The following is a 26,260-nucleotide window of genomic DNA, read 5'->3' as shown; positions in this document are numbered from 1 at the left end:
AGCCATATTTAAGACAGCCATGGGCACTAGGTTAATGTGGGTAATTGTCTATGTTCTATGTTGCATGTGTGCACTTAGTTCGGTTTAGCTTCACGATCGTTTGTTTTGTTCATTTTGTAAGTGTTTGTTTTTTCCCTTCATTAAAAGAAGATGTATTTTCCACACGCTGCGTTTTGGTCCTCTCTTCCACGTCAAGACGATCGTGACAGAATTACCCACCAAACAAGGACCAAGCAGCGTGTCAAGCAACAGCGATCGCAGGATTACAGGAATTGGGAAGAAATTCTGTACAGCGGAGGACCCTGGGCACAACCGGGAGAATATCGCCGCCCCAAAGCTGAGCTGGAGGCAGCGAAAGCAGAGAGGCGCCGGTATGAGGAGGCAGCACGGCAGCGCGGCTGGAAGCCAGAGAGGCAGCCCCAGAAATTTCTTGGGTGGGGGCACTTGGAGCAGTCGGCGAAGTTGAGGGATGAGTCTGAGATTGTTGAGGAGTTATTGGACAGATTGGAGGAGAGTGAACGGAGGGGAGATTATGAGACATTCGAGGAGTTGTTGACGAAATTGGAGGAGAGTGAAGAGAGAGAGCTGTTGGTTTGGCAGAGTATGCACGGCATTCGCCCTGAGGAGCGTGTTGGCTGTCCGATGCCACCTGTGTCAGTTCCTCGTACTCAGCCTGAAACTTGTGTTAAAGTTCCGGAAGATTTGATGCCGGCTATACACACCAGGTCTCCAGTAAACCTTCACAACCCGGTGTGTCCTGTTCCTGCTTCTTGCACTCATCCTGAGGTGCGTGTTCTCAGCCCGGTACCACCAGTACCGGTACCACGCACCAGGCCTATAGCACCTCGACAGTCCAATACGCCCTGTTCCTCTTCCCCGCACTCGCCCTGAGGTGCGTGTCCTCGGCCCGGGGACACGGCCCGGGGACACCAGTGCCAACACCACGCACCAAGCTTCCTGTGCGTCTCCAGAGTCCAGTACGCCCTGTTCCTTCTCCCCGCACTAGCCTTGAGGTGCGTGTCTCCAGTCCGGTACCACCAGTTTCGGCACCACGCACCAAGCCTCCTGTGCGTCTTCAGAGTCCTGTACACACTGTTCCTTCTCCCCGCACTCGCTCTGAGGTGCGTGCGCTCAGCAAGGTACCACCAGTGCCGGTACCACGCACCAGGCCTACAGTGCGCCTCGAGAGTCCAGTGTGCCCTGTTCCTGCTTCCTGCACTAGCCCTGAGATGCGTGTCCCCAGCCCGGTACCACCAGTTCCGGCACCACGCACTAGGCCTAATGTGCGTCTCCAGGGTCCAGTACGCCCTGTTCCTTCTCCCCGCACTAGCCCTGAGATGCGTGTCTTCAGCCCGGTACCACCAGTGCCGACACCACGCACCAGGCATACAGTGCGCCTCAGCCGGCCAGAGCTGCCCGTCTGCCAAGCACCGTCTGAGCTGCCCGTCTGCCAAGCACCGTCTGAGCTGCCCGTCTGCCAAGCACCGTCTGAGCTGCCCGTCTGCCAAGCACCGTCTGAGCTGCCCGTCTGCCAAGCACCGTCTGAGCTGCCCGTCTGCCAAGCACCGTCTGAGCTGCCCGTCTGCCAAGCACCGTCTGAGCTGCCCGTCTGCCAAGCACCGTCTGAGCTGCCCGTCTGCCAAGCACCGTCTGAGCTGCCCGTCTGCCAAGCACCGTCTGAGCTGCCCGTCTGCCAAGCACCGTCTGAGCTGCCCGTCTGCCAAGCACCGTCTGAGCTGCCCGTCTGCCAAGCACCGTCTGAGCTGCCCGTCTGCCAAGCACCGTCTGAGCTGCCCGTCTGCCAAGCACCGTCTGAGCTGCCCGTCTGCCAAGCACCGTCTGAGCTGCCCGTCTGCCAAGCACCGTCTGAGCTGCCCGTCTGCCAAGCACCGTCTGAGCTGCCCGTCTGCCAAGCACCGTCTGAGCTGCCCGTCTGCCAAGCACCGTCAGAGCTGCCCGTCTGTCCCGAGCCGTCAGAGCTGCCCGTCTGTCCCGAGCCGTCAGAGCTGCCCGTCTGTCCCGAGCCGTCAGAGCTGCCCGTCTGTCCCGAGCCGTCAGAGCTGCCCGTCTGTCCCGAGCCGTCAGAGCTGCCCGTCTGTCCCGAGCCGTCAGAGCTGCCCGTCTGTCCCGAGCCGTCAGAGCTGCCCGTCTGTCCCGAGCCGTCAGAGCTGCCCGTCTGTCCCGAGCCGTCAGAGCTGCCCGTCTGTCCCGAGCCGTCAGAGCTGCCCGTCTGTCCCGAGCCGTCCGCCAGACAGGATCAGCCCGAGCCGCCCGCCAGCCACGAGCAGCCCGAGCCGCCCGCCAGCCACGAGCAGCCCGAGCCGCCCGCCAGCCACGAGCAGCCCGAGCCGCCAGCCAGCCACGAGCAGCCCGAGCCGCCAGCCAGCCACGAGCAGCCGGAGTCGCCAGCCAGCCACGAGCAGCCGGAGTCGCCAGCCAGCCACGAGCAGCCGGAGTCGTCAGCCAGCCACGAGCAGCCGGAGTCGCCAGCCAGCCACGAGCAGCCGGAGTCGCCAGCCAGCCACGAGCAGCCGGAGTCGCCAGCCAGCCACGAGCAGCCGGAGTCGCCAGCCAGCCACGAGCAGCCGGAGTCGCCAGCCAGCCACGAGCAGCCGGAGTCGCCAGCCAGCCACGAGCAGCCGGAGTCGCCAGCCAGCCACGAGCAGCCGGAGTCGCCAGCCAGCCACGAGCAGCCGGAGTCGCCAGCCAGCCAGCCACGAGCCGCCGGAGTCGCCAGCCACGAGCCGCCGGAGTCGCCAGCCACGAGCCGCCGGAGTCGCCAGCCACGAGCCGCCGGAGTCGCCAGCCAGCCAGCCACGAGCCGCCAGCCACGAGCCGCCGGAGTCGCCAGCCAGCCAGCCACGAGCCGCCGGAGTCGCCAGCCAGCCAGCCACGAGCCGCCGGAGTCGCCAGCCAGCCAGCCACGAGCCGCCGGAGTCGCCAGCCAGCCAGCCACGAGCCGCCGGAGTCGCCAGCCAGCCAGCCACGAGCCGCCGGAGTCGCCAGCCAGCCACGAGCTACCCCTCAGTCCGGTGGCGCCCTCTGGGATGGTCTTCAGTCCGGGACTTGCTACAAGGGTCGCCGCTCCAGAGGCGCCACCAAAGCGGGTATTGACAATGGTGGAGTGGGGGCCTCGTCCCGCGCCCGAGCCGCCGCCATGATAGGGGCCACCCCGGACCCTCCCCTTCTGTTTCAGGTTCTGCGGCCGGAGTCCGCACCTTTGGGGGGGGGGGGGGGGTACTGTCACGCCCTGGCCTTAGTATTCTTTGTTTCCTTTATTATTTTAGTTAGGTCAAGGTGTGACATGGGGAATGTATGTGTTTTTGTATTGTCTAGGGTGGTTGTATGGTTTAGGGGGTTAAGTAGAGTAGATGGGTTTGTGTTTAGTGTAGGTGTCTAGCTGTGTCTATGGTTGCCTGAATGATTCTCAATCAGAGACAGATGTCATTAATTGTCTCTGATTGGGAGCCATATTTAAGACAGCCATGGGCACTAGGTTAATGTGGGTAATTGTCTATGTTCTATGTTGCATGTGTGCACTTAGTTCGGTTTAGCTTCACGATCGTTTGTTTTGTTCATTTTGTAAGTGTTTGTTTTTTCCCTTCATTAAAAGAAGATGTATTTTCCACACGCTGCGTTTTGGTCCTCTCTTCCACGTCAAGACGATCGTGACAATGGGTTCCATTGAAACATGAATAAAGTACCATATTTCTCACATGTTGGTATTTTGAGTTTATGTCACGTTCTGACCTTAGTTCCTTTGTTTTGTCTTTTGTTTTAGTATGGTCAGGGCGTGAGTTGGGTGGGTTGTCTATGTTCGTTTTTCTATGATTTTCTATTTCTGTGTTTGGCCTGATATGGTTCTCAATCAGAGGCAGCTGTCAATCGTTGTCCCTGATTGGGAACCATATTTAGGTAGCCTGTTTTCTGTTGGGTTTTGTGGGTGGTTATTTTCAGTCTTTGTGTGTCTGCACCAGACAGAACTGTTTTCGGTTGTTTCTTTGTTGTTTTGTTATTCAGTGTTCAGTTTTTGATTATTATTAAATATCATGAACACTTACCACGCTGCACCTTGGTCCTCACCTTCTTCCACCGACGACAGCCGTTACAGTTTATCTCTATAATTAAATTGTTTATATTTTTAAAGCATTGTTTGTGCATTGCCAGTAAGGATTACCAGTAATTTTGGAGCCCACTGTACATATGAGATGAATAAAGCAGTATGTAAAAATTATTAAAGTGACTAGTGTTCCATTATTAATGTGGCCAGTGATTTCATGTCTATGTACAGTATATATGGCAACAGCCTCTAAGGTGCAGGGTTGAGTAACCGGGTGGTAGCCGGCTAGTGATGGCTATTTAACCGTCTGATGGCCTTAAGATAAAAGCTGTTTTGCAGTCTCTGTCTCAGCTTTGATGCAACTGTACTTACCTCGCCTTCTGGATGATAGCGAGGTGAACAGGCCATGGCTCGGGTGGTTGATGTCCTAGATGATCTTTTTGACCTTCCTGTGTCATCGGGTGCTGTAGGTGTCCTGGAGGTCAGGCAGTGTGCCCCCCGGTTATGATGGTTTGCACTTTCAGTTTTGCTCGAATGCTGCCATCTATCCACAGTTTCTGGTTTGGGTAGGTTTTAATAGTCACCGTTGGAACAACATCTCCTATACACTTCCTGATGAACTCAGTCACCGTGTCCGTGTTAGCGTCAATGTTATTCTCAGAGGCTACCCGGAACATATCCCACTTCGCATGATCAACTAAAGTAAAACTGCAAAAAATGTGACAAATAAATTTACTTTGTCGTGAATTCAAGGCGTTATTTTTAAGGCATATCCAACACAACACATTACTGAGTAACACTTTATATTTTAAAGCATGGTGGTGGATGCATCATTTTATGGGTATGCTTGTCATCTGCAAAGACTAGGGAGCTAAGCACAAGGCATCAACCTAGAGGAAAACCTGGTTCAGTCTGCTTTCCAGCAGACACTAGGAGACAAATTCACCTTTCAGCAGGACAAATATACACTGGAGTTGCTTACCAACACAACATTGAATGTTCCTGTGGCCCATTTACAGTTTTGACTTAAATCGTCTTGGAAATCTATGGCAAGACTTGAAAATGGCTGTCTAGCAATGATCAACAACCAACTTGACAGAGCTTGAAGAACTTTTTAAAGAGTAATGTGCAAATATTGTACAATCCAGGTGTGCAAAGCTCTTAGAGATTTACCCAGAAAGAATCACAGCTGCAACCGCTGCCAAAGGTGGTTCTAACATGTATGGACTCAGTGGGTTGAATACTTATCACATCAAGATATATTAGTGTTTTATTTTTCATAATTATTTGACAAATGTTAGAATTTTCACTTTGACATTAGAGTATTTTTTGTGTAGATAATTGATAAACAATTACAATTAAATCAATTTTAATCCCACTTTAAGCAATAAAATATTGAAAAATTCAAGGGGTGTGATTACATTCTAAAGACACTTTATGATTTTTATATATATATATATATATATATATAGCTATTGAGATTAATATAACGTATTAATGCCTCATGAGCTTAGTTTAACTGTTTTACCCCCCATCAGAACCCAGAATATAAACCATTATCATTGCAAACAAACACTGTATAGCTTCAAAACATGGTTAACGCTACCATTTTGATCAAACGTATGGTCAGTTCAGGCATCCATAACCCAGTTATGAATTTGAGAGTGGTTACAGTCTCATCCCTCAGCTGTTTACTAAAAAAATTGGTGGGGTGACTGCTTTGATTTGAAAAAAATCTCATATTGCCGATGGGTTAAATTAAATTGTCATAATCTAAATTCCAACTGTATAGTATTTAGTAGGACGATTAAAAGGTAACTGTACTGCCTCTTTCGGCCTTTCTTCTACCTTTACCATTTCGGAAAATGCTTAAACTGGGGGTGGTGTGTTTTGAGTGTGTCATCTCTACCAGGGCCGGTTTCCCAAAAGCATCTTAAGGCCCAGGACTGTCCATCAGTGTACTGGTATCAGTATAGACGGGTTGATTGTTTAGCAACAAAAGCGATGCGTGTGCAACTATGGGGCAAAACAGACAGGGTTGGCTTAGACTGTTGACAACATGTAAATTATATTTCAAATCCAGATTTTTATTGAAAACATAAATACATTTGCACAATGAGCACTTGTTGTCTCTCAAATACATTGTTACAGTTGTTGGTTAGCTAGCTAGCAAATTTCATCAATATTAGCATGGACATGACATCTGTCAAAACACCTAAAAACAAGACGTGGTATCAATAACAAGATAAAATTAGATGAAACAAACCACCAACGATTCCCTTCATGACAGCTTCTTGTCATTGTTGCTAGCTATCTGACCATTCAGAATCACACCAATGCATGCCTTCTGGCCACATCGATGCAGGTGCATCATTTTCATGACGTTGTCAGCCAACCCGTCTATCTGTAGCTGTTGTAATGATTTGATGGACAAAATTACATGTTTTTAACTTACAATAATAAATGCTTTTGAGCGAGAGTCGAGTGGCTCGTGTCTATTCTCTTCAAATGTTCTTATGATTTTTGGCTGCACCTATTGTCAGGAAACATTTGATACATTCACGCATGGTAAACTTTCATAATCATATTAAATTAAGTAAAAACAGTTGCTTCGACCACGTTCATGAGCATCACTGTCCTTGTCCTGAGTGACAGATTCACATTCACTCTAGCACAACACATTTTCGGCCCCTCCTCACATATTCTGAACACTGAACACAGAACACTGAATACACCCGGATGCCATCCAGCCGACATTTCCTAAGGCCTAAAGTAAGGACAAACGGGCCATATTCAGAAAGTAGGAGATACTATTTTGGATCAGGTCCTCCCATCCATGTAATTATAGAAATGTTGATCCATAAACCAAACCTGATCCCATATCACCACCATTACCCTGAAACGCTTTATGAATATGGGCCCAGGACTTAATTAATTTGTGACACTGAGAACCATCAGACTTCTCAACACGCACACACACCAAGTTAGTCTGGGACTGAATAAAGAGTCCTGTTGACATTCTTAACATACTCTTCTTGACTTTTTCATTGTATTTATCATAGACCTATTTTTGACCTTTAACTTGCACTGTACTCATGTAATGTACAGTATTTGCAAGGACATTGCATACAGAATTGCTATGTAAGATTTTATAGCTTGTGTGGTCTATGGTTCTGTCTGTTTGTGTGATATATAATAATATACAGATGGTCATCTGTGTCAAGATGTGATCAGGAGTAGATTTTTTTGTTGGCCTTTATTTAACCAGGCAAGTCATTGAGAACACATTATCTTTTACAAAAACACCCAGACCAAGAAGGCGCAATGAACCAACCGTACAGTAAGCAGACAACTGACAATTTACAGACAAAGTAGCTATAGTTTAGATCCCTGTAATATGGATACAAGGTTATAGTACGATGAGCCTATTAGTCAATACTTAATGCTTTCCTTGTACCTATGTTTGTCCTGTGTAACTTCATGCTTTTCTTTGGGTGGTGAAATCTGTTTTCCAATGGAGTAGGAAGTTACATCTTCAAGCGTGCACTACCACTCAATACTTTTTTTTATAAATATCTATTGTTTAACACTTACTGTGTAGGGTGCCATGGGGTAAGACGCCCCCCCTAAGATCAATGTCTAATTGATGAAAAAAAAGCAACATTTTGAAAATAAATTGTAGGTGGATGATGGCCATGTATAGGGTAAACAAGCTAAAAATGAAAATTGACAGATTTTTCTTTATTTAATAAAATACTTTTTTTTTAGGAAAGGGGCATTTTGCCCTAACCCCTGTTCTGACCCTAACCTAACCCTAACCCCTATTCTAATCCTAACCCTGTCCCCTATTTGAACTCTGAACCCTAACCATAATCCTAATCATGCTAACTGGGGGTTAGCTAGCTTTGCTAGCAGACATTAGCTTATGCTAACCATCTGGCTAGAATTTATTTCATCTCAGACTTTCTGCTTGTGAAGTTGCTAGTTAGCTAACTGGGCTAGCCAGTGCCTAAATTACAGTTAATGATCAACCATAAAGGGGTGGCCCCCTCAAGGGGGCGTATCCTACCTGTGCTTGTTCTGATTGTTATAGTGTTTTCAGTTGAATTTGGAATCTATCGTTTTAAAAATAAAAAATAAATGGCATTTTGCCAAAACTAAAAAATATGCCATGCAATGATGTGCTGCTACTTCTCCATTAACAATCAACAGCTAGCTTGTCAGAGATCACGTAAAATGATAATTTTATCAAAAACGACAGATTTCAGCACCCAAAGAAAAGCTCATAGTTACACAGGACAAACATAGGTACAAGGAAAGTGTTATTTTAAAGAATGGACATTTTTACAAGTAGGCCTACCAACTGATAGCTACTTGAGTCTTGATGTAGTCGGTGGTGGTACACTCCGCCAACACTCATTGCTACTCAACTCCATTTGGTTGGACATTTAGTTGGAGTTAAGTTTACTAAGCTACAGACAAAGCAGACAATTAGCCTGTTTTAAAATAACTTAACACATTTAGGAAATGTACATATTTACAAAATGGATTTGGTGCAGAATGTGTGCAGGTGTGTCAGTATCTTATTGCACTGCCATCACAAACTTTTAACATTCAATGTGTGAAGTTTGCATTTGAATCAATATATCAATCCTACACACCTAGTTCCAGTAGGCCTATTAGATTTTAGAAAATTGGCATTAGCCCATATGCATTGCATTTAGCTTTAACATTAGATATTGCTAACAGATGCACTCTACACACACATACATTTTAATGTTGTTATTTTGCAGTATTATTGACTTTGTATTGTAGATATGTTATGGTAGAGTAGGGTATAATAATGTGTTGTGTTATTTATTGTTTATTGTATGTAATTCTGATTGGACCCCAGGTAGAGTAGATGCTCCCATGCCAGCAGCTAATGGGGATCCGGGAAATAAATACAAATACAAAAACACTAACCTTAAAATACGACCAATAAACACATGTTTGTATTCATGAATTCTTATGAATTCAACAACAAGGAACAATTTTGACTTTGTGGCTGTAATAAACCACACAGCACGCAGGCGGAGTTATCTTTCTCGAAGAAGTCATTGATTGGGCCAAATGACGCGCGTCACATGAAAACAAACATGTCTGACTTCCGTTTTGGAGGGTCTACATAACGAATAAATCATTACATTTGATCGTATTTTAAGCTTGCAGAATGGTAAGTGTTACATGAAAGGATTGTGCATATGTTTGCCATGTTTACATTTGCTCATGTTTTGCTTGCCACGCATCCGATCACACCAAAACATGAAAGTAGCCAGTTAGCGAGCATACGATACGTTCAGTCAGTGGTGGCTAGCTAGCCAACGCGGTAGCTACGTAGTTGAAGCTTTTTCCATAAGGAGACCGCGTATTTTCTGACAAAGTCTCTGATTAAGTCCATGAGCCAGATCCCCAAATGTGGGCCAACGATGTCTCATAGTGATTTGTTGGAAAACATGTGAGCGGTGCAGCAGTGTTAGCTTTCCCATATGGATTTGACCCTATGACAAACCATGTCAGTATACAACAAGTTATTGCTCGGAAAGCTTAGATTCACAGCTAACGTAATCCATCAGACACATTTTCGTAAAGTTCAGTTCAACATAACTTTGACCTCTAGGGTACATAAGAATTACCTGTACAAATGGCTTTAAAAAGGAAGCCCTGATGCATGTTTTACTTTGTTTAACAACTAGTTATGACAGGTCATGAAAATACCTTTCAAATTATAACAGCTACAACTATTCTAAATAAAAATTGGCCATATTGTTCCATTTACATTAGCATGTTGGAAGCTTAACTATATAATTCCATGTAATGGAATTTGGTAATAGAGGCACCAAATTGCACACGCAAAGCTAGAAAAAGGTTTTAAAAAGATGTGTAGATACAGGGTCAAAACAGAATGCATGCATTAAACCCACAGAAGCCTTTTTCCAATATGACCACCAAACATCTCAATGGGGTCTTATTGGACAATTTCACATGACCATACCTGTATGAAATATAATTGTAGTATGCCCAAAAATATATAAAAATGTTTATAGTGATGTAGAATACACAACCACATGAGCCAGGTGTGCCAGATATAAATATGTTCAATTATTCACATAATTGTGGTAAGAATGTGGCCATAAAGCTGTCTGAATCGCTGATTTCTGATCAATAATGTCAATATGTCATCTTCAAACATGTAAAATTGACATGGTACATGTGAATAGTCATGTATGTGAACTGATTAATATTGTATACTATGTTATCCTATAAACTGTTTTCATAAAACAGGACTAGAAACGTGTAAAATTCCATAGGATAAGTTTTCACGTGATGATGATGAGAGCAGCAAACCATTATACGTAGTTACTCTAAATTAAGATGTTTTCTTACTATGGGGCCATAGCAGTAATATAATTTGCTTTAACAGGCCAACACTAGATTTGACTATAATGAACAAAAATATTAACGCAACATGTAAAGTGTTGATCCCATGTTTCATGAGCTGAAATAAAAGATCCCCGAAATGTTCCATACCCACAAAAAGCTTATTTCTCTCAAATGTTGTGTACACATTTGTTTACATCCCTTTTAGTGAGCATTTATTATTTTCCAAGGTAATCCATCCAGCTGACAGGAGTGGCATATCAATAAGCTGATTAAACAGCATGATCATTACACAGCTGCACCTTGTGCTGGGGACAATAAAAGGCCAATCTAAAATGTGCAGTTTTGTCACACAACATAATGCCACAGATATCTCAAGTTTTGCGGGAGCGTGCAATTGGCATGCTGACTGCAGGAATGTCCACCAGAGCTGTTGCCAGAGAATTGAATGTTAATTTCTCTACCATAAACTGCCTCCAAGAGCGTTTTAGAGAATTTTGCAGTACGTTCAACCAGCCTCGCAACCGCAGACCATGTGTAACCACGCCAGCCCAGGACCTCCACATCCAGGCTTCTTCACTTGCGGGATCGTCTGAGACCAGCCACCCGGACAGCTGATGAAACTGAGGTGTATTTATGTCTGCAATAAAGCCCTCTTTGTGGGGAAAAACTAATTCTGATTGGCTGGGCCTGGCTCCCAAGTGGGTGGGCCTATGCCCTCCCAGCCCACCCATTGCTGCGCCCCTGCCCATCATGTGAAATCCATAGATTAAGGCCTAATGAATTTATCTAAATTGACTGATTTCCATATATGAACTGTAACTCAGTAAAAACGTTGAAATTGTTGCATGTTGCGTTTTTATATTTTTGTTCAGTATACATTGTAATGGAATGTACAGGGCAGGTTTATATTCTTCATAATGAAAACAGCTACTAGGATAACACTGTATATTATTTTAATCAGCTCACATCTTTGACTATTCACATGTATACTACCATTCAAAAGTTTGGGGTCACTTAGAAATGTCCTTGTTTTTGAAAGAAAAGCAAAAAATGTTGTCCATTAAAATAACATCTAATTGTTCAGAAATACAGTGTAAACATTGTTGATGTTGTAAATGACTTTTGTAGCTGGAAACGACTGATTTTTAATGGAATATCTACATAGGCGTACAGGAGGCCCATTATCAGAAACCGTCACTCTAGTTTTCCAATGGCACGTTGTGTTAGCTAATCCAAGTTTATAATTTTAAAAGGCTAATTGATCATTAGAAAACCATTTTGTAATTATGTTAGCACAGCTGAAAATGAAGGTTTCGTATGTAACCACGGTTATGTGAGCTATATGGATCACTCCAATATATTGGTATCAATCCGCAGCGGAGGGATACACCCGAGGTGAGTATTTACAGATTTACTCCCGTGTACACCTGTGTCACGGCTGGTGGTCCGCCCCTATATATATATATAGACTCCATGGCCGCAACACGTTCTCTACATCATTTTGGAGGCACCTCTAGCACCGTAGAGGATTGGAGTGATCCATATAGCTCACATAACCGTGGTTGCATACATAACCTTTATGTTTCACTATATTGGATCACTCCAATATATTGGTATACACGTACCAGATTAGCTGGTGCTATAGGGACCTGGCCAGCCAGCGGCGAAGTTCCAGCGCGGGACCATGATGCAGGAGCCGTCAATGTGGAAGGGGGTCCCGGCACAGTCCCCGGAAGGGGAGGGGACGCCCAGGACCTCTGAACCAACCGCAGATGGAGGTGCCACATTTACCCAATAGTTCCAGAGCAAAAGTGCAAGAGGAAGCCCAGCTGGCTGTAGCACAGATCTCAGCGAGGGGCACTCCTCTCAATAGAGCCCAGGATGCAGCCACACCTCGTGTTGAATGTGCCACCACAGATCCCAGCACTGGCATGCCAGCCAGGCGGTATGCTGTCGTAATTGTGTCCACTATCCAGTGAGAGAGCCTCTGCTTTGATAGCCGAGCCCCAGGACTCTCTCACCATAGCAGACAAAGAGCTGGTCTGTTCTTACTGACCGTGTTCACTCCACATAGGCAGCCAGTGCCCTCACAGGGCCACCACTGCCGGTGGTCGTAAGCAGACAGGATAAAAGGGATTTTTACATGCCTCTCTGACAGAACCTTCAGGAGGAATGAAGGGTTGGGGTGGAGAGATATACTCCTCCCCCCAGGGTCCACCCGGTAGCACTCAGAACTTACCGAAAGAGCATGGAGCTCATCCACCCTCTAAAACAAAGAGAGAATAGAGAAGTGTTTCAGGGAGGCAGAATCCAACGGTTCGAAAGGTTGCTTTGCCAAAGCTGCCAAGACCACATCCAGATCCCAGCTCGCCAGTGAGCGTGTCCTAGCTGGACGCAGGCGACGAACCCCCTTCATAAACCTGGAGACCAAGGGATGGCGCCCCACTGGCCTGTCTATCCACCCCACATGGCAAGCAGATATAGCGGCCAAATACCCTCTCAATGTAGAGGCTGCCAAGCCCTCATCCAAGCGAGACTGCAGGTAGTTGAGGACATACTGCACCCCACATGACTTGGGCACAACCTCAATACCAGTGCACCAAGAGCAGAACAACCGCCAGTGCAACTGGTATGCCGCGGTTGTAGCCGGCACCCTTGCGCTCTGCATGGTGTTCATTACACCCTCCTGTAGTCCTAAAATGGATCATTGGTGCTGTTCAGTGGCCAAGTCCACAGACTGAGGAGATGTGACCTCGGATGCCGCAGAGTTCCACCCGCCTGAGACAGCAAGTCAGGTCTCGGGGGAAGTTGCCAAGTTGTCCCAGACAACAGAGACAGGAGAAGGCTGAACCAGGGTCGTTTGGGCCAGTATGTGCCACCAGAAGCAGATGATGCTCTGCCATCCTGGTCCTGTCCAGCACAGCCTGGAAAAGGGGGAATGCGTAAAGCTCCAGCCCTGTCCAATCGTGAGCCAGAGCATCCAAGCCTGGAGTCCCTCGTGGCTCCGACATGGAGTACCACAAGGGGCAGTGTGCATTGTCCAGGGAGGCAAACAGGTCCACCTGCGCCCTCCCAAACTTGTCCCACAGGTGCTGCATCACCTGGGGATATAGGCTCCAGTCCCAAGGTGACGGACCCTTCCTCGAGAGCATATCCGCTGCCACACTCAGGAGGTCAGGTACGCTAGACAGCCCTAAGCCCAAAGAAGGAGCTCCCGTGCTATAAGATTGAGGCGGTGGGACCTCAGTCCACCCTGATGGTTGATGTAAGCCAACACTGTGGTGTTGTTCATTCTCACCAGGACATGTCTTCCTTTCAGATGTGGAAGGAAAGACCGCAGGGCCAGCAGTACAGCTCAGAGCTCTAGTGTATTGATGTGCCTGCCGCTCCAAGGGGGTAGCCAACAGCCGCTGGCTAACCTGCCCTTGCTCACACCCACCCAGCCGATCTGGGAGGTGTCTGTGCTGACCAGCTCCCGGCGGCACATCCTCAGCATCTCCACCCAACCTGAGAGAAAGGAGTGACAGCGCCACCTCAACAATGCCCTGAGGCCCTGTGCGGTAACCTGCAGCTGGCGGTGACGGTGGCGCTTTGGGTGCAGCCAGTGGGAGTTGAACCACCGTTGAAGAGGCCGGAGATGGAGCAGGGCCAGGGGAATCTGCAACGAGGCCGCTGTCAGCAAGCCCAACAGGCGTTGGCAGTGGTTGAGGCAAGATAAGATCGCCTGAACCCTTCTGGTAGGCAGGCGTGCTCTCATAAGGACTGAGTCCAGTTCCATGCCAATGAAGGCCACCCTCTGGGTGGGCGTCAGATGACTCTTCTTGTCATTTACAGTAATGCCCAGCCCACCGATGTGGGTCAGGAGCATGTCTCTGTCTGACAGGACCTGGGTCCTGGTCGGGGCACAAATCAGCCAATCGTCCAAGTAATGCAGGATCAACAATCCTCGGGACGTGAGAGGTGCCAGGACAGCGTCCATGCACTTTGTGAAAGTGCGGTGTGCCAAGGAGAGGCCGAAGGGAAGAACCATGAATTCGTAAGCCGTCCCTTCGAAAGTGAATCAGAGGTACTGCTAATCAGCTGGGTGAACAGGAACATGGAAGTACGCATCCCTCAGGTCCAGCTCCACAAACCACTGGTCCCTAGACACGGCCTGCAACACGCGGCTGGGGTCAGCATGTGGAACCTCAGTACCTTCAAGTACCCATTGAGGTTGCGGAGGTTCAGAATCGGTCGAAACCCTCCGTCTCTTTTTGCAACCCCAAAGTAAGTGGAGTAGAACCTACCTAGTCGGAATTGGAGTCGGTACCCCTCGAGCATTGTGGACAACACCCAGGGGGACGACACACCTTCCTTCCACTTTGCCCTTTGAGACCTGGAGAAGCGCCGAGGCCAGGAAAGGGTGTGTCAGGAGTCCTGCCAGGGCCCACCTCTCTTCTTGCACCCCGAGCACCTGGGTCTCCCAGGCACGTCCCTATGGCGGTGGCGGTTGACACCATCACACCTCTCACAAAGTGAAGCCTTAAGCTCAACCAAGCCAACAAGGCCACGGAGCAGCGGTCCGACGCCCTGGGAGAGCTTATGTCATGATCCCCTTGGAGGAATAAGAACTCAGTGAGGGATAAATGACCCAGTACCTCTGCAAAAACCGGGGAAGAACAGGCTGTTGCTTCACCGCACGCTGTGTCCCTTCCCGCTGTCATCCCTTAGCAAGAAGGCAACTGGATTGGGCCAGCCAGAGATGGCACCGGGAGGTAACCACCTGCACCATGGCCTTCTAGGCAGAGTTCCTCTGTCCAGTGTCTGTGTTCTTTTGCCCATCCTAATCTTTTCTTTTTATTGGCCAGTCTGAGATAAGGTTCTTTCTTTGCAACTCTGCCTAGAAGGTCAGCATCCCGGAGTCGCCTCTTCACTGTTGACGTTGGAGTTTTGCGGGTACTATTTAATGAAGCTGCCAGTTGAGGACTTATGAGGCATCTGTTTCTCAAACTAGACACTCTACTGTACTTGTCCTCTTGCTCAGTTGTGCACCGGGGCCTCCCACTCCTCTTTCTATTCTGGTTAGAGCAAGTTTGCTCTGTTCTGTGAAGGGAGTAGTGCACAGCGTTGTACGAGATCTTTCGTTTCTTGGCAATTTCTCGCATGGAATAGCCTTCATTTCTCAGAACAAGAATCGACTGACAAGTTTCGGAAGAAAGGTCTTTGTTTCTGGCCATTTTGAGCCTGTAATCAAACCCACAACTGCTGAAGCTCCAGATACTCAACTAGTCTAAAGAAGGCCAGTTTTATTGCTTCTTTAATCAGGACAACCGTTTCAGCTTTGCTAACATAATTGCAAAAGGGTTTTTCTAATGATACATTTTTCTAATGATCGCCTTTTAAAATGATAAACTTGGATTAGCTAACACAACGTGCCATTGGAAAACAGGAGTCATGGTTGCTGATAATGGGCCTCTGTACGTCTATGTAGATATTCGATAAAAAATCTGCCGTTTCCAGCTACAATAGTCATTCACCTCATGAACAATGTCTACACTGTATTTCTGATCAATTAGATGTTATTTTAATGGACAAAAAAATTGCCTTTCATTCAAAAACAAGGACATTTCTAAGTGACCCTAAACTTTTGAACGGTAGTGTACATATCCATTTTACATGTTTAAAGAGGAAATATTACAATTATTGATCATAATATGTTCATAAATCAGCGATTCTGCCAGTCTCATGTATTCTACATCACTATGAAAATGTCTGGGCATACTACAATTATATTTCATACAGATATGGTCATGTGAAATTGTCAAATAACAACAACTTAAACATAAACAATGGAGTAGGCCTAATGGCTAAATCCTGTGTGGTCATGATAACAGTAGGCAGTTATACTATCCCATTAATTGAAGTATTCATACGTCATCTCCCCCCAAAACATTAATACGCTATACTATTTAATGCTTACAAATTACCAATGAGCTTCTGGAAATTATACAGATTCAGCTTTAACTTTCTGACTTTATCATTATGTAGGTTGTCGGAAACATCATCTTACGCTTGAGAGGGTCTCTGGAGTTCAAGTGCCAGTTGGACAGCACAGATGGTATGTACTGTAGAGGGAATTCTGCCTGTGATTTACATTTCCTCTGTTGGTTATGCTCGTAAAGTGTGTGTGTGTGTGTGTGTGTGTGTGTGTGTGTGTGTGTGTGTGTGTGTGTGCGAGAGAATCCAGAAACATTAGCCCTGAACTAATGGGTATTTCATTAAACTCAAGTGTAAAAGTCAGAAATGGTAGTTCTAACGTTCATGTTTTCCACTAGCGCATACTGTCGGCTATATAGCTGATTTATACTTTTTATAATTTTTATTTCACCTTTATTTAACTAGGTAGGCCAGTTGAAAACAAGTTCTCATTTACAACTGCGACCTGGCCAAGATAAAGCAAAGCAGTGCGACAAAAAACAACATCACAGAGTTAGACATGGGATAAACAAAAGTACAGTCAATAACAATAGAAAAATCTATATACAGTGTTTGCAAATGGAGTAAGGAGGTAAGGCAATAAATAGGCCATAGTAGCAAAGTAATTACAATTTAGCAAATTAACACTGGAGTGATAGATGTGCAGATGATGATGTGCAAGTAGAAATACTGGTGCGCAAAAGAGCAAAAAAAGTAAATAAAAACAATATGGGGATGAGGTAGGTAGTTTGATGGGCTATTTACAGATGGGCTGTGTACAGCTGCAGCGATCGGTGAGCTGCTCAGATAGCTGATGCTTAAAGTTAGTGAGGGAGGTATAAGTCTCCAGCTTCAGCGATTTTTGCAATTCGTTCCAGTCATTGGCAGCAGAGAACTGGAAGGAAAGGGGGCCGAAGGAGGTGTTGGTTTTGGGGATGACCAGTGAGATATACCTGCTGGAGCGCGTGCTACGGGTGGGTGTTGTTATGGTGACCAGTGAGCTGAGATAAAGCGGGGCTTTACCAAGCAAAGACTTATACAGTTGAAGTCGGAAGTTTAAATACACCTTAGCCAAATACATTTCAACTCAGTTTTTCACAATTCCTGACATTTAATCCTAGTAGAAATTCCCTGTCTTAGGTCAGTTAGGATCACAACTTTATTTTAGGAATGTGAAATGTCAGAATAATAGTAGAGAATGATTTATTTCAGCTTTTATTTCATTCATCACATTCCCAGTGGGTCAGAAGTTTACATACACTCACTTAGTATTTGGTAGCACTGCCTTTAAATTGTTTTACTTGGGTCAAATGTTTCGGGTAGCCTTCCACAAGCTTCCCACAATAAGTTGGGTGAATTTTGGCCCATTCCTCCTGACAGAGCTGGTGTAACTGAGTCAGGTTTGTAGGCCTCCTTGCTCGCACACACTTTTTCAGTTCTGTCCACACATTTTCCATGGGATTAAGGTCAGGGCTTTGTGATGGCCACTCCAATACCTTGATTTTGTTATCCTTAAGCCATTTTGCCACAACTTTTGAAGTATGCTTAGGGTCATTGTCCATTTGAAGACCCCATTTGCGACCAAGCTTTAACTTCCTGACTGATGTCTTGAGATGTTGCTTCAATATATCCACCTAATTTTCCTCCCTCATGATGCCAACTATTTTGTGAAGTGCACCAGTCCCTCCTGCAGTAAAGCACCCCCACAACATGATGCTGCCACCCCCGTGCTTCACGGTTGGGATGGTGTTCTTCGGCTTGCAAGCCTCCCCCTTTTCCCTCCAAACATAACGATGGTCATTATGGCCAAACAGTTATATTTTTGTTTCATCAGACCAGAGGATATTTCTCCAAAAAATACGATCTTTGTCCCCATGTGCAGTTGCAAACCGTAGTCTGGCTTTTTTATGTCGGTTTTGGAGCAGTGGCTTCTTCCTTGCTGAGCGGCCTTTCAGGTTATGTCGATTTAGGACTCGTTTTACTGTGGATATAGATACTTTTGTACCCGTTTCCTCCAGCATCTTCACAAGGTCCTTTACTGTTGTTCTAGGATTGATTTGCACTTTTTGCACCAAAGTACGTTCATCTCTAGGAGACAGAATGCGTCTCATTCCTGAGCGGTATGACGGCTGCGTGGCCCCATGGTGTTTATACTTGCGTACTATTGTTTGTACAGATGAACGTGGTACCTTCAGGCGTTTGGAAATTGCTCCTAAGGATTGAACCAGACTTGTGGAGGTCTACAATTTTTTTCTGAGGTCTTGGCTGATTTCTTTTGATTTTCCCATGATGTCAAGCAAAGAGGCAGTGAGTTTGAAGGTAGGCCTTGAAATACATCCACAGGTACACCTCCAATTGACTCAAATTATGTCAATTAGCCAATCAGAAGCTTCTAAAGCCATGACATAATTTTCTGGAATTCTCCAAGCTGTTTATAGGCACAGTGAACTTAGTGTATGTAAACTTCTGAGCCACTGGAATTGTGATACAGTGAATTATAAGTCAACAATTGTTGGAAAAATTACCTGTGTCATGCACAAAGTAGATGTCATAACCGACTTGCCAAAACTATAGTTTGTTAAGAAATTTGTGGAGTGGTTGTAAAACGAGTTTTAATGACTCCAACCTAAGTGTATGTAAACTTCTGACATCAACTGTATATACATACATACATACATACATACATACATACATACATACATACATACATACATACATACATACATACATACATACATACATACATACATACATACACACCCACTACCGTTCAAAAGTTTGGGGTCACTTAGAAATGTCCATTAAAATAACATCAAATTGATTGGAAATACAGTGTGGACATTGTTAATGTTGTAAATTACTTTTGTTGCTGGAAAAGGCAGATTTTTAATGGAATATCTACAAAGGCGTACAGAGGCCCATTATCAGCAACCATCACTCCTGTGTTCCAATGGCACGTTGTGTTAGCTAAATCCAAGTGTATCATTTTAAAAGGCTAATTGATCATTAGAAAAACCCTTTTTCAATTATGTTAGCAAAGCTGAAAACTGTGTTCCTGATTAAAGAAGCAATAAAACTGGCCTTTAGACTAGTTGAGTATCTGGAGCTTCAGCATTTGTGGGTTTGATTACAGGCTCAAAATGGCCAGAAACAAATAACTTTCTTCTGAAACTCGTCAGTCTATTCTTGTTCTGAGAAATGAAGGCTATTCCATGTGAGAAATTGCCAAGAAACTGAAGATCTGATACAACACTGTGTACTAATCCCTTCACAGATCTGCGCAAAACTTGCTCTAACCAGAATAGAAAGAGGAGTGGGAGGCCCCTGTGCACAACTGAGCAAGCTGACAAGTACATTAGTGTCTAGTTTGAGAAGCAGATGCCTCACAAGTCCTCAACTGGCAGCTTCATTAAATAGTACCCGCAAAACACTAGTCTCAACGTCAACAGTGATGAGGCGACTCCGGGATGCTGTGGGAGTTCCTCTGTCCAGTGTCTGTGTTCTTTTAACCATCTTAATTTATTTTTATTGGCCAGTCTGAGATATGGCTTTTTCTTTGCAGCTCTGCAAAGCTTGTTTTCTATTTGGCTGGCTACTCCATGTGCTTGTGGAAAACACTGATTTGGTATCAACAAGTACATTTGTTATTCAAATCTAAATACTACATGAAGCAGGAGGCCTCCTATAGGACACTAGCCTATAACCAGTCAGTTAGTGTTGGTATCTTTTGAAACCTTTGTTTTAAAATATGAGTACTACTTCATGTTTTGTGAAGTATGTATGATGTCTTATCTGTATCTTTATACACATTCACCATTGATTGCAAGGAAATCTGGTATCTCTGTTAATGGTCATATTGATTGTGTCTCTTGTGTCTTTACAGTACCACACGTACAAAAGGTCATCTCGAGGACTTTCGAGGCCCTCGGATCCCAGGTGAAAGCAGAATCGCTTGTTCTCAGTCTCTCTAGCAGTCCAGTTTTTCTTTGGCCTAACAAAGGAGGAAATGCAACAGCTGGAGAGATATCTCCGAACAGACCATGTAAAGATCTCCAACAGTTGATCCAGTAAGTCATCATACGTCACAATTTGGAGCCTCATGTTCTGGGAAAGTAGATTATAAGTGAAGTTGTTTTAGAGTCCACTATTTACCTGGTGTTGTCTTATATGGTAGTATGGTAATTAGATATTATTACTTAGTAACAGTAAGGTACCAAGTAGTTACGACTTATTTTGTGCAACTTAATGCATCAATTGCCTGCTATCTGTATGTCAGCCAACTACTGTAAGTTATTGGCCGAATTGCAGGTTTAGTGTCTCACATGATCATTGTGGAATAGAAACCAAAGTAAATGGAAAAAACCTCATCCTGTTTTAGGACAGATGACCAGGAAAGCAGTAGAAAAAAGTCTGCAAAAAAGGACTTAAAAAATCCAACAGCAGTAAGTGTGCTGCTTTTATACCTTAAAAATAGTATACGGACATGAACTACTTCCTGTAAATCACTTCGCCACACATTTTCATGCCACTGTGCCACTTGTTTGTCATTGAAAAGATAATTTTTTAGTGAGGTTTTTAGTTTTCCTGTACCTCATATGTATTTTGTTGTCTGTCTGTCTGTCTGTCTGTCTGTCTGTCTGTCTGTCTGTCTGTCTGTCTGTCTGTCTTTCTTTCTTTCTTTCTTGCTTGCTTGCAGGGTATCATAAACCTGACCCTGATGACCGAGGTGACAGAGCCAGGCGTCCACTCGGCACCCACCCTCCTGAGAGGAAGTAAGAAGCACCACCTCCTGCAAACGACTCTGCCCATGGACTGCGTGGTCAGTGTCCTTTCCAGCGAGAGCATCTCTGTGTATGTCATCCTCAATCACTCTAAAGGAAACAACATGATTTGGTTCCACGCAATTTCAATGAAATTAGACACAGGCTTTAGGAGAATAGAGTACATATTTTTATTATGTCAAACTATATCAAATGTCCAATACCAGAACGCTAAGGTAAACTGATAGATAAGTCAATCAATAACCACCAGAGATGTAGTTAGTTCACAAGACAATACAACCACAAACAGGGTGAAACAAACAAAAGAAACTCAGCCTGATATGATCTCAATTCAAACTTCCTTATTCGCAAGGGACAATTTGGTTGTTTAGTTAACCCAAAAATATTTTTAAGTTTAAACCTGGAAACCAGCTCATAATGTTCAACTGAATCAGGCTCTAAATCTTTTTGTCTGTTGTACATGCAGTGTCTGTGGGACCCTAGTGGGGGCGCTGTGCAGTCAGCTGGGTGACATGGAAAAGGTGGCTCTGCGGCACATGAAAGGGACGGCCCTGCTTATTCCCCAGCCGTTTCACTTCCTCCTTCCTGCCCCTGTGGGCCTGGTGACAGTGGTCTACCCAGCGGGTGTGCCCGACAGCCAGCTGGAGACGCGACGCAAGGCAAGGGAAGAATTCCAAACGGACCCCTAGCCCCTACTATGCTACTCCTAGTACTCTACACTTGTGTATATGTGAAATGCTATGATAGGTATTAAGCAATATGGTAGCAGTGGTGTACTTAAGTAAAATACTTTAAATATTTTGGGGGGGTTATCTGTACTTTACTATTTATATTTTTGACAACTTTTACTTCACTACATTCCTAAAGAAAATAGTGTACTTTATACTCCACACATTTTCCCTGACACCCAAAAGTACTCGTTACATTTTGAATGCTTAGCAAAACAGAAAATGGTCCAATTCACACACTTATCAAGAGAGCACCCCTGGTCATCCCTACTGCCTCTGATCTGGCGGACTCACTAAACACAAATGCTTCCTTTGTAAATGATGTCTGAGTGTTGGTGTGCCCTTGGCTATCCATATATTTAAAAATACAAGAAAATTGTGCCTACTGGTTTGCTTAATATAAGGAATTACTTTAATTTTGATACTTAAGTATATTTTAGCAATTACATTGACACTTAATTCTATTTAAAACCAAATACCTTTAGACTTTTACTCAAGTAGTATTTTACTGGGTGACTTTTACTTGAGTCATTTTCTATTAAAGTATCTTTACTTTTACTCAAGTATGACAATTGGTTACTTTTTCCTCCACTGTATAGTAGTAGCTCCACTATTTCCCTTGACAGGCTATGTGGAATATTGCTGTCCACTTATCTCATCTCTACAAAGAGGCAAAATGGACACCTAGCCCGTACCCCTAGACCAGGGTTCTCCAACCCCAGTCCTATTGAGCTTTTGCAGGCTTTCCCTCCAGCCCTGAAGTAACACCTGATTCAGCCTATCATCTGGCCCAGACTGAAGACCATGATTTATTGATTAAGTGTGTTATTGATGGGCTGGAAGAAAATCATGCCCATCCAGTTGTTCTCCCAGAGCTGGAGAACCTACCCTACCTACAGTATAGATCTGAAAGGATATGAGGTGTTCGAAAAATGTAAAATAACTATGTGAAATATTATATATTTCTTATTTTGAAATGCTCTGAGTGACTGTCTAGTATTAGAGAAATAAAGTTGTGTACAGTACATGTATTTGATATTGCCGTTTTATGTCTGTGTAGGAGCTGCACAGTCTGTTTGAGCTGCCAGACAACCGGCCATATCTGAGAAGAGCCAACGCTCTACATTTTCCTGATGAGCCCTACAAAGATGGCTACCTCCGAAACCCTCATGTCCACCTGATTCACCCCGCCCTGGAGAACGGCAAGGTTGGTCAGCGCAAACACACACACTGTCACACACACAGTGTCACACACAATGACATGCTCTTATCTGTTTCTCCCTTGTGCCAGCCTTACTTGGTCCAGGGGGTCTATAGCTACCACCACTATATGCAGGACCGCGTGGACGACAACGGCTGGGGTTGCGCCTACCGCTCCCTCCAGACCATCTGCTCCTGGTTCCAGCAGCAGGGCTACGTGGAGCGGGCTGTGCCCTCCCACAAGGAGATCCAACAGGTAGGACTATAGCCTTGGCTCTTGCTCAAACCCAAATTGACCCTTAGCCTCGAACCCCATATACATTCATGAGTGTTGGATAGGTGTAAGGTCTACAATGTGATTTGGGCAAACTATCTCTTATTATACAGAACTCTCTCTCTTTGGTAAAGCTGTGGCTCTAAACTTGTCTATTGAACATATTCCAATAATGTGAGACTGTGAATTCGAGCCAGCAGGTAGAGCCTGAGTCCATGGTAAATAAGAATTGATAGGTGATTACAATGGGAGTCTTTCTCCTTTCCCACAAGTTGGCCTATAACTCTTTGACTGGTAGATAGGGCTATTATAAAATGCATTGTTTTTAATCACATTTTTACTACTGTCAATAGGATTCTATAATTCATAGCCATGTCAGCTAATAGTACCATTCTTTTTTTGAGTGTATATGAAAATCACTTTACAATTAAATGATTGATTAAAAATCAAGTTAATTCTTGTTATTTTCTCCCCATCGCTGTCCCACAGGCCCTGGTGGAAGTTGGAGACAAGCAAGTGTCTTTTTTGGGCTCTCGCCAGTGGATCGGCTCCATCGAAGTCGCGGCTGTGCTGGATCAGTTGCTGGGGGTCACCTCCAAGATCATGTTTGTGAGGTGAGATGAGGTGTGTGCGTATGTGCCTGCATGGATGCATGTGTGTGCTTGTGCGTGTATGCGTCCATGTAAATTCACCAGTCAGGGCAATGCAGAATGTTTCAGGTAGTTGTGTTCCATATTACATACTTTTTTGCTTAGTTTTCACATCTAGTTGTGTGTTTGTGTGTCCTAAAGCCAAGGGTCTGAGCTGGCCTCCAAAGGCAGAGAACTGGCCAACCATTTCCTTTCTGAGGGAACTCCTATTATGATTGGTGAGTGAAAACTGAAACTATTACAATGTAGAGACAATGATGACAGACTAATATTATGCACAAATCCCTTGTAGTGATTGTACTGCAGATCTGTTCAAATGATAAGATCTGGGCCCTGTCCGATGAGTACTTGCTACAGTACCACAGTCATACATAGTTTCATATAAACAGCATCTATATTTATGTGGTCAAATAAATAGCTGAATGCTTTTGGTAAACATTTTGGTCGACTCCCCTCACACGTAAATACTTCCAGTTTTTAGGTTGTGTGTGCATTGCACAGGCAGTCACATTGTCTAGCTTAAACAAAGTTACTACAAACATTGCTTGAAATTGAATCTGTTAATTTAAACTATGCAGATTTGTAATTTCCTTCTATTTTGCTCCACACCAGGAGGGGGTGTCCTAGCACACACTATCCTCGGTGTGGCGTGGAGCGAGACCACGGGCCAGATCCGCTACCTCATCCTGGACCCACATTACACCGGGGCCGAGGACCTGCAAGTCATCACGGACAAGGTACCGGATGGTGTCATGGAATCCTGGGGCAATATGTATAAACTGTTTCAGAATAGGAGTGCTGATCTAGGATCAGATCCCCTCTGACCATGTAATCATATTAATTGTGATCTAAAAGGCAAAACTGATCCTAAATCAGCATTCCTACGCTGAGGCGCTTGAGACATCCAGGCCCTGGTCCCAAGTTAGTCCAAGGGCGAGTTAATTAAAATGAAAGTTCAAGCCAAAATGAACGTTTGTCTGATGTTTTCAGACCTCATCTTTTGTGTAGATCCAGCTGGATACTTCAATCCTGAGTGTGCCTATCTTTCTCATCAACATCTGATACACTACCACTTAAATGTACACTACATGACCAAAAGTATGTGGACATCTGCTCGTCGAACATCTCATATCAACATCATGGGCATTAATATGGAGTTGGTCCAATTCATCCCAAAGGTGTTTGATGGGGTTGAGATCAGGGCTCTGTGCAGGCCAGTTAAGTTCTTCCACACTGATCTCGACAAACCATTACTGTATAGACCTCGCTTTGTGCACAGGGGCATTGTCATGCTGAAACAGGAAAGGGCCTTCCCCAAACTGTTGCCACAAATTTGGAAGCACAGAATTATCTAGAATGTCATTGTATGCTGTTATGCGTTATGATTGCCCTTCACTGGAACTAAGGGGCCTAGTCTGAACCATGAAAAACAGCCCGACCATTGTTCCTCATCCACCAAACTTTACAGTTGGCACTATGCATTCGGGCAGGTAGCGTTGCCTTGCTCCTAGGTGTTTTCACTTCAAAATCACAGCACTTACAGCTGACTGGGGCAGCTCTAGCAGGGCAGAAATGTGATGAACTGACTTGTTTGAAAGCTGTCATCCTGAAAGTCTGAGCTCATTCTACTGCCAATGTTTGTCTATGGAGATTGTATACCTGTCAGCAACGGTTGTGGCTGAAATAGCCATATCCACTAATTTGAAGGGGGTGCCCATATACTTTTAGTGTATGTCCACTTGCCCACAAGCAGTTGTATATGTTTGGTGATGGGACAAATGAACACCCATAGGAAAAGTTGTATTGAACAAAATGCAGGAAGTGGAAGAAAATTATGTAAATCAAACTTAGAGGAAATGTACTTATTTAGTCAAACTTCAGTATCTAGAAGCGCTGTATAATTGTTGCAGTATATATTCTCAAAAACTGCAATCTATTTGCCCTTCTCTACATATGTTATGACATTTTGTGTGAGAAAACCCAAAATGGAGGTGTTGTCTTCTTTCCCCAGGGCTGGTGCGGATGGAAGGGCCCAGAGTTTTGGGACCAGAACGCCTACTACAACCTCTGTTTGCCTCAGAGACCAAAGACCATATGAGTGTGTGTAGGTTTCAATGTGTGTTGTGTACAGGCACCTGTCCAACAGTATTACAACAAATATCTGAAAATAAATGTCAAAACATCTGAGG

The 26,260-nt window shown here is 44.9% G+C and overlaps 1 protein-coding gene across 1 annotated transcript; it reads left to right on the top strand.

Moving 5' to 3' along the window:
- The first annotated feature begins 9,147 nt into the window (after positions 1-9,147).
- On the top strand, positions 9,148-26,258 carry ufsp2 (ufm1-specific peptidase 2). The gene is made up of 12 exons (XM_071406946.1): positions 9,148-9,275; positions 16,511-16,580; positions 20,322-20,505; positions 20,817-20,880; positions 21,135-21,289; positions 21,686-21,878; positions 23,008-23,154; positions 23,239-23,403; positions 23,911-24,035; positions 24,213-24,289; positions 24,684-24,808; positions 26,083-26,258. The coding sequence occupies exons 1-12, from the start codon at positions 9,273-9,275 to the stop codon at positions 26,167-26,169; spliced, it is 1,395 nt and encodes a 464-aa protein (XP_071263047.1). The 5' UTR covers positions 9,148-9,272; the 3' UTR covers positions 26,170-26,258.
- Positions 26,259-26,260: the final 2 nt, after the last annotated feature.

Source organism: Salvelinus alpinus, chromosome 6 (genome assembly GCF_045679555.1).
Source record: "Salvelinus alpinus chromosome 6, SLU_Salpinus.1, whole genome shotgun sequence".
Lineage (NCBI taxonomy): Eukaryota > Metazoa > Chordata > Actinopteri > Salmoniformes > Salmonidae > Salvelinus > Salvelinus alpinus.
Note: the sequence above shows the minus strand (reverse complement) of the source record. Positions and strands in the feature narration are given on the sequence as shown.